Source organism: Oryzias latipes, chromosome 19 (assembly GCF_002234675.1).
Source record: "Oryzias latipes chromosome 19, ASM223467v1".
NCBI lineage: Eukaryota > Metazoa > Chordata > Actinopteri > Beloniformes > Adrianichthyidae > Oryzias > Oryzias latipes.
The window spans coordinates 2,502,595-2,522,091 of NC_019877.2; the positions used below are offsets into that span (position 1 = coordinate 2,502,595).

Here is a 19,497-nt window from a genome sequence, read left to right on the forward strand (position 1 = left end):
TCCAAAGACATGCTCCATTGGTTAATGTGAGGTGTGAATGTGGTTGCGTGACTGGCGACCCATCCAGGCCGATCCCCGCCTTCAACTGACAGCGGCTGGGATAGGCTCCAGCAGCCTCATGACCCCAATAGGGATGTTTTGCTGATGGATGACTAGATTTTGGGAACTCTGAAAGTCAAGACTTTGTTTTTTTGGTTAAACGGTTTGAGATTTGGGTCAAATCCTGTTTGAAAATGAAAGATTCACTGGCTAACATGTAGGAGTTAAAGACCGCCCCCATTCAGGATAATTTAAGAATCGTTACATAAACACGCTTACAGTCTAAATGAAGTACAGATGTGCTTTGATTAGTCAGCAAGGCCGGGGGTCAATCTGATTTACCTCATTGTTATGTTTCATAGTTGGGTTTTAAACTGTTTTCAAACTATTGACTGTATATGAGAACTGGACTGAGTACGTGTGACATCATCAATAAAAAATGGTTTGCGTCTGGTTCCAGCCAAATAGAGCCAATTCACTAGCCATTTTTTCGCGGTACGGTTGTCACCATGTTGGAGCCAGACGTCGTCAGTCAGCAATGATTGGTCTGAGTCTCTATGGCAACCACTATGGCTAATCAGGAGTGAGCTTGATGGAAGTCCACACCCCCACCACTTGAAAGCGGGAGACACCACATCTGTTTTGGATGTTTGATGTGACACCACCTACTTTCATTTGAGGCATCTGATTGGTCCGTTTATGAACCACAGAATGAAAGAAGATTTTCAAGAACAAGTTAAAAAAAATAACGGTATCAGAGCCAAAATGGTCATTCAAACCAATAATATGACAGTTGTTTATTTCTCTATAGAAGTCTGTAGGATTTTAACTTCTTGGAACCACTTCCTGTTTGGAATGCCAGGGGGGAGGAGTCACTCAGTCCAGTTCTCAGATACAGTCAGTGGTTCAAACAGACGCTTGGAGTTTGGATGATTTGGTAGCCATAGAGCTTATTCTAGTCATTCATGTTTTTTTTGTTTTGTTTTTTAATTATCTAAAGATTTTGGGAGAACATTTGAAGGACATCCCAGGTAGGAAACAGAGCAAAGTGCACTTATCTGTAAAACCTGAATACAATCATTGTGAAAAAGTCTTTAGGGTGTTCGATCTATGGATCAGCGCCCGCCTTCCCTTCTCAGTATGCATGTGATGAAGCTGGAAGACATGACACTCCCTCTTTCATTTACAGTCATAATAACCCACAGATAAGATCTGAATTATAGACGGCTCCCAATGCCGATAACAACTTCCGTCTGCCTATTGTCGCTCCGTCCCGATCTCTGTGTCGTGATTTCTAATTATCTTTCATTCATGATCGCATTTCTCTCCCTCATATCTCTGTCAGAAGTGTCTCTCCCAGCATCCTCCTGGTTTTCCCCTCCGCTTCTAAAACAGGAAATGTCTGAATTACACTTGCTAATAGGCTGCAGCGACCCCAGTGTCCCTCCGTCCTCCTGGTTTGGAAGTCAGAGTTGAAGAAGAACCCATTTTGTTTGACATTAAATGAAAATAATGCACCTATAAACTCTGGAAAATACCAAAACTTGCCCCCTTGCTCCTCCTCTTTTATGTTCTTCCAGATGGGAACATTAGTCCCTAACCTGTCTCTAAGTCAGGATTATTTTTCGTATTTTTTTGGACCTTATTGCTAATTATGAACATGAACAGATGATTAGGAAGGCCGGGCTAGGGACCTGCACAGGGGGGCCCAGACTTGGGGCAAATTCTTCATTTCCTCAACCTTCCTGTTGAGTTTTGGATTTTTGCCACAGATTTTAAATAATTTCAATCCCAGCTACTTCACAGCATTATTGTTTCAGCCCCCAAAGTGGGGGTTAATAGATTTTTATGACCAGAATCCGAACCGTCTCTCACATGACAAACAAGTCTGTAGTATGAAACCAAAGACGCCACTCGAACACTGAGTTACACTTATATTTAAACAGTTTCACACGATAATGCAAGGCTTAATTAATGTCTGTTTTCTCTGAAACGAGTAGTTTTAGGTATTTATTATGTTTATGTAATTGTTAGAGTGAATGAATGAGACGTTTAATGACAGCTCGGCTTTAGGAAAACACACATTTAGACGCTGCAACTGAAAGGTCACTGTGGATTTAGTGGGCTGTCAGCGCTGCTGCCGCTGCTCTTTACCAACACAAACTCTTAGCAGAAATCGAAGAAGAAAAAAAAAAAGAGAGACTCTCAAACGGCAGTTAATTAAGAAAAGAAGTGAGCTGCTGGGCGCCGAGGGACTCCGATGGAGGAGGTGCTGCTGCATCAGCTGGGAAGAGGAGAACCGCACACGGAGAACATGCTGATACTTTTCAGTGTGCTGGAAAAGAATGATCACTTTTAGTACCTTCTACAAATTCAAGCTCCTCCTAGGGATTTAGATCTGTGGCCTCCAAACTCCTCGAGCATCTCTCTGGGAAACTGCTTAGAAAAAAAAAGGGTTTTCAAGATGTAATTTGCATATTTTTACATAAATATTGTGAAAATTGAATGCATAAATCCTTGGCTCAGGTTGAACAGAAAGATATTACATGATGTGAACAAAAAAGAAATGCAGGCATGGTTAGCAAAAAAATCTCTGTTGCCAAGGAAATCCAAAACTTTACTTTTGCCGATTCCTCTAAAAATTACATCAACCTGTTCGTCACCCCTGGGGGGCCAAAAAGTAAAATGGTTGCTACGGAGATAAAATCAACAGAAAAACACAAAAGTGTTCCCCCCCCCATTAGTTTGTCACTAATGGGGACTAGACCAGTGTTATTAATTGTTGTCCAACAAACACATTTGTAATCAAAGAAAAGATGACTTGTTTAGTTTTTATTAGGAAGATCAAAAAATGTCCACTTGTTTGCTGTAAAAGCCGCGATCGTCATTCGCTTAGCTTTTCTCGACAACAGTGGAAGTTTCAAAAAGTCCTTCGACCGTTGGAAAACAGGCAATGCACAATAGAAGGGGTTGCTCGTCAACTTTGCAATGCAACAAGTTCACCACATTTTAAACAGTACTTCTTATACAAGTGATGAACGAGCGCAGCTCCTTTCTGAATAGTGCACCCATAGGTGGCGCTGCAAATTTGACCAAAGCTTTTACCCGTATGTCTCTAAAACTGCTAGAGTAAAAAACAAAAACATTTCAGGTTTCCGGAGAGGTCTTCTATAACGTATTTCTTTAAAGATAGCTTTTTAGCGCCACCCAGTGGAGAATTATAGAGGATTTGCACTTCCTGGTACTGTGAGAAAAGTAGACGTTTTCCCTAACAGGAATCTAAAAGTTATATTTAAGCTCCGCCCACAAACTTAAACCCCATTCCTAAATTCTGCCTTAGCTCTGTTTTTCATTTGCTAACACAACCTTTGGCTCGTAATAAAAACGCCGTCATAGCAACAGCGACAAAATGTTTGAAAACAGAATTGCATGTCTAGTTGGAACTGTCCTTCAAATTTAAGTTCCTACCAAAAGGAATCACCCAGACTGGAGAGGTTATTGCTTGGGAACGACTCTGAACCCCCCAGGAGGAGCTGGTGTGAGCATCCGTACTGACACTGCAGCCCCTCCAACACAAACCCGGAAGAATGCATCAGAAATTGGCTGAATAACAGCATCTCTCATCAGAAGAAATGCAGTTTATTTAGTTATAGTGTAGGAATATCTAAAGTAAATGAGGAAATATGTTTCAAAAAGTGAGCTTACCAAAGGTTTTTACCAAGACCAAATATTTGTTTCAAATTCAGAATAAATGGATGCAAAAGACAAAGATGCAAGAATAAAATTCTGGATTCTGTCCGATCGCCAATCCGCAAAGTTGTGGTGATCCGTGGTTGGACGACAGAACCAAACATGGATCCCAAGAGACGCTTTGACTCTACTGTCTGCTGCCGAGCCTCTTTTATCCCCCTAAAGCCTTTCCACAAAGCCCCCCAGGAGGTTTTCTGACCAGACATCCCCTCCAGATCATCATAGAGGAGCATCAGCTCCAAGAGCTGCTGAGCTCTAAAGGCTTCCTATCCTGGGAATTCCTATCAGCCACATTCTTCAGAAATGGGTTTTTTTCCGAAGGGGGGGGGGGGGGGGTCCTAGATAAATCCATTCAAAATTTGGAGCGGGTCCCAAAAAGAAGTGACGTATTTTATTCCAGCGCTGAAGCCAGCTTGGTTTAAAAAAGACCAAAAAAATTGTTTTTTCTTTCCATCCATCCGTCCATTTCTAAACCAACTGCAGTCCCATTCAGGGTCATGGGGTTGCTGGAGCCTATCCGCCAGTCCATCTCAAAGGGCTTTATTTTTCAGTGTTTTGGACCAAAAAGTCTGAAGAAAAAGTCTATTTTTTATCTTGAACAGGCATTACTGAAGAAGAGGACAGGAATGGAGATGCAGCAGGTCATTTTAAGGGATTTGATGTTTGACTTTCCTCTGTTTCCGCCCCATCGTTACATTCTTTATATTCTTTCTTCCCAAAAGCCGTCAGTGTGCCAAATACCATTTTTTGCACTGGAAGCCACCTGATTCCTGAACATTTTCTCTCCTCCATGCACATTTGCTTGATTTTTGTCCTAGCTAGTCCTAGCTACTTTTTATCCTATTTATTTGTCTTTATTGTCTGCACCACTTTATATACAACTGTCCCTGAATCTCACTGTACCATGACAATAAAGGCTTTCTATTTCTAGTTTATTAATGTTTTATTTTAACCTTTATTTAACCAGGAGGGTCTCATTGAGATTTAAAAACTCTTTATGAAGGATCCCTGGACAAGAATTAACAAAAATACAAATGAATATAGAACAGAGTCACAATGCTGATTGAGTTACATTTAAATTAACGAGATAAAACATTAAAGAAGCAGTCTCAAGTGCTCATAATCTAGATTTAAAAGCATTCATGGAGATAAGTTCTCTTAGTTCCAAGTCCTTTTGCAGGACGGAGCAGAGCTGGCAAACGCAACAAATGGTTATAAAAATATATTATTATGTTATTTCTATCTCCCTCCTTTTTAAACAAAACTCCGACATTCTTGAGGTTTGAACTTTAAACTGCCCCCTTTCCCATCACCCATATCTGAGAGCTCTCTCTTTACACGCTCTCCTAGTATCTTACAGCCCCTCACACCCCAAACCAAACATTAGCGCTGCAACAAAAATGCCGAGCAACATTGGAGTTATCCAGACGTCCAGTTCTGATCCAGATTCCAGCTCAGACGAGGAAAACAAAGACCTTCATGGATCTGTTTGTCTGACAGTGGATGCGTTTAATCTGAATTTTCTTAATCTCTGTCCTCCCTCATCAGGAACATGCTAAAAACAACATTTTCATCAGAGTGGATCTTTTCACTGCTGCTGCCAACTCAGCTTCTGGTTTGACTTTTGCAAAAATCCAGAATACCCGATTGAATTGAATGGTATTTTTTTCCCTTTTTTAAATCGTTATATGAAATTAAAAAACCTAATTTCGTAAATAAACTTCAGAAACTGCTGCAGGTTCTCTTATAATTAAGCTTTTCAAGCGAACTTATCAATTTAATTCTGTTTGAAGGTTTCATGAAGCCCTTCTCAGTTTACAGTCTGTTTATTGAATTAAAAGCCGTCTTTTTTTATGTAGTGTTGTTCTTTATAAATAAAAAAATGATGTAAAGCCTGGCGTTCAGGCTTCTCATGCAGGAAAAGTGAATCCATCAGGCAGCAGCCAGACAAATGACATGACTGATTGCTGCTGCTGAACACTTCCTGATGAGTCCGCCTCTGTCAAAGTTTGACTTCACCCGGATCGTCTTGGCCTGAGGCTGCGAGCGGCATTTGCATGCAGAAAGCTGCACAAACGTCACATTTATGTGCAGACATGTACAATCAGAATCTGAGCGCGCCGCCCGCCTTTCTGGAAATAATAAGGTGAAGACGGGAGTATTGTTTTTAATAATCCCTCTCACATTTTGATGGATGCTGTAAGTGTTGGGTGAATGCTTAATCACTGTTTTAATAGGTTGCAGCAGATTGAGCCGTGATGCTTTCCCGCTGAGACGTTTTTGGGTCAGAGCGTCTCTGTTCCTTTTATTTTTTTTCCCTGTTGCTAATCACTGCTTTGATCGTTGAAATAATTAGGTTTTCCTCTTTTCCCGGCTCGCTTTAGCAGACACCTGCTCGCTCTCGTTCCGTTCAGATCCCATCAGAAGGTGTTGAGCAAACATCGACACGAGCCGGAAGGGTTTTCTGAACAGAACCAGATCAGACAGACTGTTTCCCAGAAGAAAAGCAGGAAGGCGAAGCAGATTTTAAACAGGAGTTTTTGAAACGGAATGCAAGATGTTTTTATTTAGTCTTGTAAACATCACAGAAAGAGCTAAAACTATTTAAATTTCTTAATTGGAGTTTAAAAATGCATCAAAATCGTTTGATTTTATTTCTGTAATTTAAATGTTGACTTTTTCTTTGTTTACATTTGTTTTTTTCAGTGACTCCTGTCGACCACGTTTTAAAGATCGACAGATTTTAAGGTCGTGTCGCACATTTTACGTCTAAGTCTACGTCACTCATAAGAGGTTCTTGTGTTTGTCATCTGTCGATGTCCGTATAGGGTTTCGGCCGACGTGAATTGGTTTGAAACTGGCCGGTTAAGAGTTATATTAACAATAATAATGGATTCGATTTATCTGCGCTTTTTCTTGGTGCTTAAAGTTCTTCCAATGTGTCCATTATTCATTCATGCTTGCTGATGGTAACTACTGATGTAGCCTCAGCTGCCCCGGGGCAGACTGACAGAGGCGTGGCTGCCAGTTGGCGCCTACGGCCCTCTGACCATCACCGGGACATTCGTACACGTTCACACACCAGTGGAGCCACAGTGGAGGAAAGGAAGGGTGAAGTGTCTTGCCCAAGGACACAACAACAGTTGGCTGGGGGGAGCGGGGATTGAACCTCCGACCCTTCAGTAATTGGACGACCTGCTCTACTGCCAGAATTTGACAGTTTACGCATATTTTACATAGTTTATACCCAATTATTATGTTATTGTGTGTGATTTTTGCAAGATGCATGCGCAAACATGTGGCTTTCCATGACCGTTCCACGTATGCCTAACGGACTTTTCACACATGTACCACCGATGTATGACTTTTCTATCATGTATACGGCGCACACATTTGTTTGTAACTTTGTAATTGATGCCTGAATCACTAATGAATTACATTTATACCATGGTCCAGGTGAATACTCGATTCTGATTGGCTGCTCAGTGTGCATTAAAAAGTGATATACCACAGGATAACTGCACAGTGAAAAAAGAAGTTCCGGTCACCTAGCTTAAATGTTTTGTATCACTTTGCCGGCTTCTTTAAATCAACCTTTAGCTTCATCATCTGGACAAAAACAAGTGGTAAGAGGTGAACCTTTTCTCTAAACTCTCTAAACTGATGCTTTATTCAACCCATCGGAAAGATAAGCACCGATATATATATTTATGTCGCAACGTTACGCGGACTATTTGTTAGGTGGTGCGGCGCGATAACAAAAAGTCCGCTTTTTGTGAGAAAAGTGATCCAAATTGGAAAAAAACTAGAATTAAGGACTAAATACTGGTTAATATTTATTTCTTTTGTAAGTGACCATGGTATAAGCGGGTAAATGGCCTTCGAAGTGTGCATGATCACTTTTTAATGCACTACGCAGAAGCATCCGTCCTCCGTTCAGGCTTCCACGGGGTGGGTTAAAAAGTGATAATGCGCATTTTGTCGACCATTAACCTTTACATAAACAACAATAATGCACGGTTCTGCGTAGATTGACGTGTTCTTTGCATGGTTTATTGGTACTTTTGTGGTTTTAACGTGGTTCGTTCGTGACACATCTGTACAAAATTTCATTTAAAGAACCAAAAGTTTTTACGTACGACCAATTTTCCTCCGTACAAAATGCGCAAAATGTATGTCTTGATGGGATTTCATTTTTTAGCGCCAGGTGGCGCTATAGATGGAATCTCATGGATGTAATAACAGATGAGTTTTTATGGTTTACCTAGAAATCTTTTGAGCCAAACGTTTTTTCTGGTTTTTGAAGTTATTTCTGCACATTTTCTGAAAGTTTTTGTGGAATTTTCCCAATTTATTAAAGAAGTAGTGAGGAACAGTTTTGTTCTAGTATTTTTATTTCCTTTACAAATAGGTTAAGCGCCATTCCACATGCAGTCTCTTCCAGCTTTCCTTTCTACTGTGTTGAAAACACTAGAAAGGGAGAAGGCTAATTCCTTTTCTTGCCTCTTCGGTTATCCTGCTCTGATTTTAAAAACTCTTGATACCCAATTTAAAAATCTTTAAAACTGGATCTTTGGTTTAGGTTTTTCATCCCTAAAGTTTTTTCCAATTAATCGTTTAGACCGTCCTCCATCCAGTCTGCCAAAGTTAAACAATTCCTCTCCATGAGTTTCCCATTCACAGAAAAAATAACCTTATTTTGGTGCGGCGAGCCGTCAGTAATGAGAAAAAGGACATTTCCGTAGCATGAATATGAAATGAGTTCACACCGTGGGAATTAAAACCACCCAGGTGCCAAACACACGGCGAGTGAGGAGAGTTCTCTGGCAGGTTTAATTTAGTTAAATGAGATTTTTCACAGCAGAGTTGGGAAGTTAGTGAGATGTTTGGGATTCAGCGCATGAGCAGGGAGCTCTGGTAAATCTCTTCCCCATGCAGGTTTCATGTCTGCGGGAGAGAAGTCAGAAAATCAAGTGCTACACTCTTTAAAATCAGTATTTATTCTTCCTCTTCAGATAATCCACATGTTTGTTTCGCTCTTTCATCTCACCGTCCTCCATGAAGCCTCACAGCTGTGGTCAAACAAGAGCAGAGATTAAACCCCGAGATGAAACGAGAGCGCCGCGGACGAACCGGATCCAAGGCGGGAAAACGACGCAGGTCGTTAGAAGACAGGACGTTTCTTTACTGAGACTCAAAGCGAGCAGTGAACGGCTGAGCAGACGGTTTGAAATGTGCTCGTTTGCTGGAAGCATATGTCTAAAACACATGTTCAAGGATGAAAGCCGCTTTCCTCGTCACCTTCACAGGCGGGTTCTGGCACTTTAGCATCTTCCTAGAAAGCTCAGACGTCAGGAAACGATCTCATCAGAAAGGAGGCGAGTGTTAGACGTAAATACCAGCCGGCTCACAGCTGACAGGTTCATTTTAATTAACAGTCGGTTCAGACAATCAAGCTGCAGCAGCACAAAAGAACAAGTTTTCATAGATCGGAGATTTTCAAACTTTAGCAAGAAATTTGTTCTGGAAAATTATTTACGAAACTAAAAGGAATCTGAATGGTAGAAAAGGTTTGCCAAACGAGGGAAATGAAAACATGAAACTGAGTGAGAACTGGCAGAAATATTCCAGTGGACTCGCATTTGAGTGATTAAAAACTGCAGAAAATAAATAGAAACGTTAACAGAGTTATAAGAATTTATTTATTTAGTTTTTTTGCTGGTTCATTTTATGCTGCATTCACGTCAGTGTTTAAGCAGCCGCTTCCAATGAAAAGTCGATGTACACGCGCTTAAATCCTCGTTTTCGGATTTCACAAATCACAGCTCCGCCTCCCCCTCTGGTCACCAGCGGGAACCATCTCCAGAGAACTGCATGCACTTCACCTCCCAGCAACCCCAGCGTGCACCACCTGGATGCCGCACACCTGACTCTCATTCACTCAATCACTCAAGGTCTACTTAAGCTTGTTTGTGCTTAACGTCTAAGTCTACGTCACTCATAAGAGGTTCTTGTGTTTGTCATCTGTCGATGTCCGTATAGGGTTTCGGCCGACGTGAATTGGTTGGAAACTGTTCAAAATTTTCGGCCGGTTAAGAGTTAAAATAACAATAATAATAATGGATTTGATTTATCTGCGCTTTTTCTTGGTGCTCAAAGTGCTTCCAATGTGTCCATTATTCATTCACACTTGCTGATGGTAACTACTGAATTTTAATGAGTGTCTGATATAATTGTCTGTTACACCAAAAGTATAATAGGGGGACACGTTGGCAATATAAACTTATTTTTCCAACGTGAGTAAATGAATGACTGTCTGAAACAATATTTATTTACGGTGTGCAGTCTGGTTTAATTGGCCCAAATGTCAGTTTCTAACAGTTGTGATTGCAGGTTTATATTTCTCTTTTAAAACACGTTGAAAGCATTAATATAACAATTTTGAAAAAGAAAAAAAAAACTTTTTTTTGTTCAATTTGTTCAAAATGTAAGCTTCTGTAGGATTTAAAACTAACCACATAAAAAAACTAATATATGACAAGAAAGTCGTACAACTGGGGAAGAAATTCAACAATTTATAAGAATAAAACCTAAAAAAGCTGCAATTTTGCAAGAGATAAGTTATGTTTTTTTCAATAATAAAACACTGCATTTAGCTTTTAAAATGTTTCAACACGGAGAATCTAACGTTATCTATTAATGGTGCAGGAAAAAAGGTGTTTTTGAGAGGAAAAGTCGTCCCGAATGCTCTCCGTCTTTGGCGTGACGCACGTCTGAGGTCTGCCGTTTGATGGATGTTTGCCGAGCAGAGAAGAACATCAGAAAGGACAAATGGAAGGAAAGCATTCGGACGAGCAGATGGTTGTTGGAAATGATGGCTCTGTCTATGGAAGGGACTCCAAAAATTCTGGATTCTTTGCTTGAGAACCAGTAACGGAGGAGGCTCCTTTAAGGGGCTTCAGACGGCTCTGAAGGGGCGGGTTCGGAGCAGGTGTGATCAGGACGCCGTCGCCTCTCTGACTCATCTGGACGCTCTGAGCTGCTGCGATTGGAGGAGGCCAGCGATTTCACACCTCTGCCTCCTGTGCGAGGGCCGGGATCTGGTGGCATTTGTCATGCGTGACAGTTGCACCGGGATCCGTGCGCTCTCGTGCACATGCATGCCTCATACACAAAGACGCATCTGAGTGGAAGGGGGGCAGAGAAATGAACTATGAATGATTGCAAAATGAAAGAAGATTGCTTTGATTAGCAGTGATTAATTAACTTTTTTGGCTGGCTCCCTAACCAGCCCGTCCACAGCACATGCTCCGTGTGTGCGTGTGTGTGTGTGTGTGTGTAGTTTTTGGTCTCTTCTTATCCCCGTTTGATCTCATGGTTTTCTAACGAGAACCGCATTAACCTTGGACCTCACCGTGGATGCAGGTATGCGTGCACGCCGATCATCTTCACGCCCGCCACCAGCATAATTAGCGGCGTGGGACGACACTTTGCTGCCAATTTAAGCTGAAGGGGTAATAAATGATTAATGTGAGAAGAAAAAGACGCATGAATCTGAGAATCTGAGAAATGAAGACCATCAGAGTTCAGCTACAGCGTGTTTTCTGTGTTGAAAGACGTAAAAAACCAAACACAGGATGGAGGGAAAGATTTCACGGTTCCACAGAGCTTCATTTGATTGAGCTTGGGCGCCATTGCGTTCAGGGATCTGCAGATGTTTTTTCCCTGCATCTTCAGGATTAATGACTGGTTGTTGGCTCGCAGAGGCAAAGCCTCGTCTCTTTAAAGCTACTTGCACACCAGATGTGTGGTGAACGCAGGTTTTTGAACATGCTTTTAGCACACGGTGTTCACACAGGAGTCGCCATCAGTGTGTGAATGGGTCTGTGACTTTGGGCCTTTAAAGAAGGTAGAAGATCGCTATATAAGTAGACGCCTTTTACCAGTTTACCATTTCCCCGATGCTTGCATAAGTACTCACAGTTGGAAAAGTCTTGGTGCAAATCTTGCAAATCTATCTTCAGGCTTTTTCTTTCACAGCTGTATTGCGATATATAAAAGACTTGGTGTCGTAGAATTCCATCCGGACACAAACCGCAATTAATAATTTCTCCTCCATGAACAATTTTCAAGCGAAGAAAAGGGACACCATCCATACGTTACCATATCCGAGTCCCTGATTTAAAAACCTGTGTAGCCATGCGAGAGTCTTGAACACGGACGCCTGAAATGTGCGAATATGCGTATTTACATAAACGTTTCATTGAACGGGCTCTCCTGAACGCGCATTTTCCTCGGGCGATGTAAACGTAGCATAATGCTGCGTTCACACAGAAGTCGCCTTTATTTGTATGTGCAGCAAAGTCACTGCTTGCCGCTTGTCTAAAAACACGTCTATCCGATCGGTCAAATGCTTAAAGTGATTTATTCGATTTGTTTAATACATCAAGTTGCCTTTAGACTGTTTTCGAACATTTAAGGTAACACTTTATTGCAATTTTCGCCAACTTTTGCGATATGCGTACTGCACAGCTTGATATCGCGATAAATTTGCGATTTATTGTGCAGGCCCGGACTTTCCTAGTAGTCACGTCTCCATGTTTGGGTTCATGACATCATTTAGAAACTCTCCCGGTACGGCGAGCTTCACCGTCTGCTTCTGATTGACAGGCGCTTTCAGCGGTACTTCCGTCTCTATGTGACCCAGTTTGTGATCCAGTCTGAGGAGGGAAAATATAAGAACAAGGATAAATTTAGAGGATCATTTATTTACTGTCTCAATGCAAATGAGAAAAACATCTTAAAGTTTGTATTGGATTCCATCCTCTGCTTATGTCATCGTCACGGGCCAAAGCTGAGTCCGTAATTGGTTGACGCGATGTGTCCTCTTCACCAAAGTTCAGAGTTTATTTTACTCTGGATGTGGAATGTGGCGCTGCTGGACTGCCGCGCCCGACACTCACGTGGACTTAACATTGAAACTGGACGCCTATGATGCGTCGGTGTGAACGCAGCATAAAGCCTCATGCTGCGTTTTTATGAATCGAGTCCATGGAAACAAGTAGCCAAGTCCCTAATATCAGGATATAAGGTATATTTTGTAGTTTAATTAGAGAGGATTTCCAAATTTCCCTATAAAAATGAGCTTTTTCCTTATTAAACATTCACTTATTTTAGTTCAGCTTCATCTGAACAATAAACGACCGAGGTTTTCACAGTCGAAGCGTAATTACTTAGACATTCTGCTAAAAATAGATTACAACAGTAGAATGTAAATATTTCAAGCTTAATAACCTTATGACACCTTGACTTATTTAGTTGGAACTTCCATGTAGCTAAAAATGTTCGTATAATCCATCCCAGTTTTCTAAAGAGCATGATGACATTATTGTTTGGACTTTTTTGAACCTGCTGCTGCGTTTTCTTGAAAATGGGTTTGTTCCAGCTGGTGGCGGCGGCGGCGGCGGGGGTTTCATGTGGGATTGATGGGAAGTCTCTGCTCATCTGTTTCACTCCCACTCTCTGCTGAATCTTCTCTCTTGACCTGAAGACATGGGGTAATTTCCAGCAGCTTGTCGTCCGCATGGCAGGATAAATAAATGAGGACGGCGGCGCCTCAAACATCACTCGCCGCTTTGTGGCTTCACATGAGTTTCACGTGAGGCGATAACAGCGCCACCTATGGCTTCATGGTCGAAAAAAACTGTGAAAAATTAAGTAAATGATTAAAACAAGACCCCACCTTCTGTTCCTGGATTCAAAGAGAACCAGGAAGTACCAGATGCAGTTTCTCAATCAACCACTAGAGGCTGGTGGCAAAAATGATCAACTTCCTGTTGACTGCCCTGTAAAATAAAAGCCTTATTTTAGTTAAATCTGTTTATTTGGGAGTTACCAGATATTATTAAATAGGTTTTATAAGACCTCAAGTTTGCACATTGTAGGCTTTTGCATTTGACACATAAAATTCAATGAACTTGAAGACAATAAAAATTAATCGAAATTTTAAGAATTTATTTAAGAATTTATACTAAATTGTCAAGTCAGACAAACATTTTCAAATGGCAAATTAAACGTCAATTGAGAATTTAATACCACTTAGAATTTGGGTTTTAATTGGGTTTGAAATGATCAGAGGACAATAAAGAAGCTCTTTATTGCTGTTTTAATCCTGCACACTTCATGGTTGCTCTGTTTGCACATCAGTGCGCTTCCATACATCCCACAGATCGGTAATGTGTGCTTTATGCTTTTGAGCATCCTTTAATTCATTCAGGAGAACCTAAAATAAACATGACTTGGAGGCATGTTGTCCTAGCGATTCAGCAAACGTCTGTTCGGTGGTTCCCCAGTGAACCTCTCAATCGCCTGTTTGTTCTCTGTTAACATGAACTGCTTCTGTTCCAGACAGCCGTTTTACCCGTCCTACGGCTGAACCGAAAGTTCTGTTGGGCTCTTTGGCATTTTAAACGTGCAGCCCACTTTCTTCTGTCAGGGGACAACCCTTGGTTGTTAGTGCCGACACCAAGGGTTTGTCTCAGAAGAGGTGCAAAAAAACCAACAGCCCCAGAACGCATCACATAAAGCTTTACATTTCCTTTAGAATTTACTTTTAGAAGTAGTAGTTGATGGTGGGGTCATTGTTGTGTGTGTTAGTGGAGGGTGGGGTAAAGGGTGGGATGGGTTTCTCTCTCTTTATTGATTTATTTATTGTCTGGTTCTATTTTTAATTGTAAAGCGCTTTGAGTTTCTTAAGTATAACAGCGCTTTTTTATAATTAAGGATTGATCGAATCAAATAACCGCCCAACGCCATCCCTGCAGAAAATGCACGCGTGGTGTCCTTATATCGTACTCTAGCTGTGAGTTGCGAGTATTGCAAATGCTGGATGTGCAGGTGAAACGGAAGCTCTGTAGGATGTCTGTAGGATGTCTGAACAAGCGCCACACTGTGTTATTTCCTCATTTCAAACACTTTTGCTTGTTCACTGAGCAGTTTACGCCACTGATATTTTGTACAGACCACTCATGCAGGTTTGCCTGTATCCACCCCGTAACCCGTGTGCTATCCTAGGCACTTTAACATTGGGAGTTGGGTCATCTAGACCCACTAGACAGTGCTCTGAACCTTTTTTCTTCAGTGATCTTCACTGGTGTCCATGGATTACATGAAATCCTCTTCGCCTTTATCCACCTTTGTCATGGTAGGGAGAACACGTCAATGTAAGGATCGGGTCATCTGGACCCCATAGGATAGCACAAGGCTTAAGGTTTAGTCTCTGTATTTCCTGAAGTTCCTTGCAGGACACCAGTTAGGTCCAGCAGCTTCCAGCTTTGTGGCTTCGTTTAGTTTTGTCGTTTCAGTCCAGCTGTCCGTGCCAGGAAACATCTGCGCGGTCAGGTCACTCTGCAGCTCCAACCCCGTCCCGCGCGTCGCGTTCTGCCCGTCCCTCATCTGCCGTATGGTATTTAAGAAAACACAACTGAGGTGAAGGAAGACGAAGACTGAAAAACCGTTTCTACCAACAGTCTGTTAAGTCCATCCATCCCATCCCCACTAGCTGCATTTGCCTCCATTTGACTGCAATAACGTAAATACTATCCATTGAGCCAACATTGTCATTACCTTACTGGAAATGCACATTTTGGGAGTTAATCCTCAGTGTTAGTCTGTAAGTTGCCATTCTTACTTTGCTCAGCCAGCTGTTTGCATGAAGGGAGGAGCGGCTGTCTGTGTTCCACTGAAATCAATGACAGCATCGTTTATTCTGCTTTTTTCTTTTATTTCTCGACTCCCTTCTTATAACGCGTCTCTGTGATATTCGTCTACATACGGAAGACGAGCGGCTTCTTCTGTCCAATCATAAAGCAGTTTGGAAATCTGAAAAAGTTTCATAGAGCCCTTCGGACGTTTGTTCCCTTCTGCCCTCGTCCTGTTAAAGTGCGATGGCTCTGAAATAATGGCGTTAATTTGCTTTCCCTCTGCCAGGAAAAGGACGTTAGTTGATTCTCGCAGACGTGGAAGCTGTGCTTCAGGCTGTCACATGATCCTTTTAGCCTGTTAGCAACAACACAGGGAAACAATAAACTCCAAGGCCACAAGAAACGAGGCAGAGATCAGGGAAGTGCAGTTCATCATCATGACAGAAAGGGAGAAGTTTGCTGCAACATCTTATAATGTCCGTTAAGAATCCTCCTGCTTTGTGAAGCTTTCCGACGCCCGATCGTGCTGGAAACGACGGATTCCTTATGGAACCTGCTGGAAGTCTCACAGATCGTAGACATGTTTATCGCCGGTCATCACTGCACGCGTGCTTAACGCCGCTCCCGTCTGTTTCCCTGTGCTGCAGCTTTGTCGGTGCTGCGGCCGAGCGAGGACCAGGTTCCCGTCCCGCAGAACAAGTCCATGGGCGACATTGAGGAGCTGGCTGCCAGCTATGAACGCAAACTTATCGAGGTAAACACGTTTATCATCTACTGTGTACACAGTCAGTGTTGGATCTCCTTGTTTTATATTTGAACACAAATGAAGTGCAGGACTTTCTAGTGCCCTCAGTTTTAATGGAATTCACTCCTTTTCTTGAATTAAACATGTAATAAACAAGAACTTTTTACAAAGACTATTTATAAATCCACTGTGGGGAGCCGGTTTAGCTCGTGCTGGTTTGCGGCGCCTTCCGTCCGTGAAACCAGGGTTCGACTCCGGGCGGCTCCCTGTTCCCTTCTCTACTTCTGTGCCGGTCCCAAGCCCGGTTACTTTGAGAGGGTTGCGTCAGGAAGGGCATCCGGCGTAAAACATTGCCAAGTTTACCATGCGACTCGTTCGCTGTGGCGACCCCTGATGGGAAAAGCCGAAAGAGAAACATTTATAAATCCACTGTGTTATGATCAAAACTTGGAGGATTGAATGACAAATACATTTGAAATACCTAAATGTTCAAACGCAATGCATTGTGGTCTGTATTCACCAATCTAGTGAGCTTTGATGTACGGTAGGTTTATGCAGAGATCTTTGGGTCATTTCCAAAGACTGGATTATGGATTTGTAGATTCAAACACCTCGCTGTTGCTGAGACCATGGAGTGAGAAGCTCCTGGCCCACCGAGCATATTTTCAACGTCACAAACAAGCTGTTTTTCAAAATAGTATTTTTTGTCTTCTCCTGATACCCAACGATTTGAATAAACAGAACAAAATGTCTTTAGATATGTCCTCCATTATCAGAAAAATGCTCCAAGAACAGGTTAAAGACCTAAAACACTGGGGTGGACGATACTGAGAATGTGGGTATCGGTCCCGATACCAAATAATTACAGGATAATAATACTTTTTGTTTAAATGTTTGATTATAGAAAATTTTGGGAAATATATAATTTTTTCTGTATTACGTGTGTAATAAAACACAAGACAAAGACTTTCGGAAAATAAAAATGTTTGTTAACAAGCTAAACTGAACATGTATCAAATACAGAACTTGTATTTTAGTGATGGCATTATACCAAAATAGTAGGAATGAAACGGTAACTAGTGCAAAGATGCAGTCAGTGTTTATCAGATTGAGCTGTTTTCTGCTCAAATTGGGCTGTTTTTTGTCCAATCTGGCGACAGACAGACACTCCGTAAGTCAATTCAAGGTCGTTACTGAACGTGTTAAAGTAGAACTGCGATGAAAGTATCGATCTCAGTATCAATACTTCACCTTGGTATCAATACTCTGATTGATCTCCTCATCCCTATAAAACGCCATTTTAATAGACGTGGAACTTTAAAATGAGTTTCCTGGCTTTTTTGGGTTACCATGACGACATGAGTTTTGTCTTGTAGGTTTTTACCTTCACAGTTTTGGTTTCTGTTTCGAAGCCCCCCCTTGGGTAATTTTCATTAATACAATTATAAAAAAAATATGAGGACTGAGGAAGACTTTATGTATTCATCAGAGCTTTATTGGAGTTTCTCATTCATCGTCTTTGCTGTTGAACTTTGCTTCTTCCTGCCTCCACAGTGGGCTGATCCTTAACTCCACAGCTGATCCTGTTTATAGAACTTGCTAAGATGAGCGTGATCTTTCCATCTGCATTACTTTCCTTGGCTCATCTGCTGCCGCAGCCGCATTCCCAGCCTTTGTTTGCTTTAGCAGAACAAAGCAGGCTGACGGATTGCAGTGTGAGGCCTCGCTCCTGCCGCTCGCCGGCACTTGTTTAGCGCGCATCTCACCAGGGTCTGTGGGCGGGGCTTCACTCCCGGACCTTCCTAGAATTTAAATGTAGGAGTAATTGTAAAGGACCGGACTTTGAACCAGTCGAGAGCTGTGCTTTATTGATCTGTAACCTGTCACAGCCCCAGCAGGAACCCTCCTCTCAGAAACATCAGATAGCGCTCCGGTGACGAGACACGAGCCTCGGCGCCGCTCGCTGCGTGTAATAGAGGGATTTCCAGTTCTGTTGGAATGACCAGTGAACCGGTGCTTGTGCGTTCTGACAGTTAGAGGGGGGTGGTTGTTCATGAATAATAAATGACATTTTTATTATTTCTATAAAATAAAATAAATAAAAAATCCCCGTCTTTGTTTGCTCGGACTGCCTGGAACTTATTCATGCACATGCATGTGTGGTTCATTTTTAATGAAGTTTATTTTTTCCATTTGCTCAGATGTGAATCTTGATTGGACTTTTACAGCATAGAGCAGGGGGGGGGGGGGGGGGGGTAGTAGTTCTGGCTTTTTCCCGCCCAGTGAAGCCTCCGTTTGTTTGACATAAATAATTCTGTCCTGTTGAACACAGATGTTGTCTTTGTCGCTGTTAGCGAGTGAGCGGTAGACGTTTTGTCCTTCCTGGTTTTCTGATGTCGGATCTTTGGTGGGGGGTTCCAGTAACCGACTGAAGAATCCGCTCAGCCTCCATCTGCTCACTTTTGTTTAACATCAGACGTTAGAACGGGCCAAAGGAAGCAATACAAAATAGACATGGTAACATATAAACATGTATTTATGGGAATAAAAATGTGATATGTGTAAAAACAATCGTCCAACATCAACATTTTTCTAAAAAGTCTCGCTTAAGCTCAACTACACTATCTGGATAATCTCCGACGTCCCGATTTGAATTCTGTACGGCGAGAACAAAGTCTGGAAAGGAACCATAGACGCTACAGACGCTTCTTCATTGTTTTCACTGAGCAGCACGGTCCGGTCTGGTTTAGAATGGTCCTGACAATTCAGGTGAGCGTCTCCACTCAAAGTTGGACAACGCATGCGGGGTGAAACAATGACAACAACAGCAACAACAACAACAACGACAACAACAAAAACAACAACGGTCATCCAGCCGCTCCTGTTTTCCCCGTTGGCTTTAGGTTCGTCGTAGATACAAAGCATGTAATGTTTGAGAGAAGACGGCGTGCGGCAAAACTTATAGCCAATTATGATCCACGTCAGCGGTCCCCAACCCCCGGGCCGCGGATCGGTACCGGTTCGTGCTTCATTTGGTACCGGGCCACACAGAAAGAATAAATAACTTGCATGACTTACATTTATTCTCTGTTCCATCCGTCTGTGTCACTCTTGACGCAGGCCAAGACGCTCTTCTCTATAAGTTAGCGCTAAAATAAAACCAAGGAGCTAGCAAAATTAGTAAAAAACAAACGTCTTTGGAAAGTTTCTTTGCCAAAGGGGAAAACGCCCAGCCACGAGACAGAAGAGGAGCCCTCGACT

At 42.1% G+C, this 19,497-nt stretch overlaps 1 protein-coding gene across 1 annotated transcript in view; it reads left to right on the forward strand.

The window, feature by feature from the left end:
* snx29 (sorting nexin 29) overlaps positions 1-19,497 on the forward strand; it is a 154,340-nt gene that overhangs the window by 52,673 nt on the left and 82,170 nt on the right. Inside the window, exon 15 of the mRNA XM_023949208.1 lies at positions 16,139-16,245. Coding sequence (XP_023804976.1) covers positions 16,139-16,245 — 107 coding nt within the window. The remainder of the gene's footprint in view (positions 1-16,138; positions 16,246-19,497) is intronic.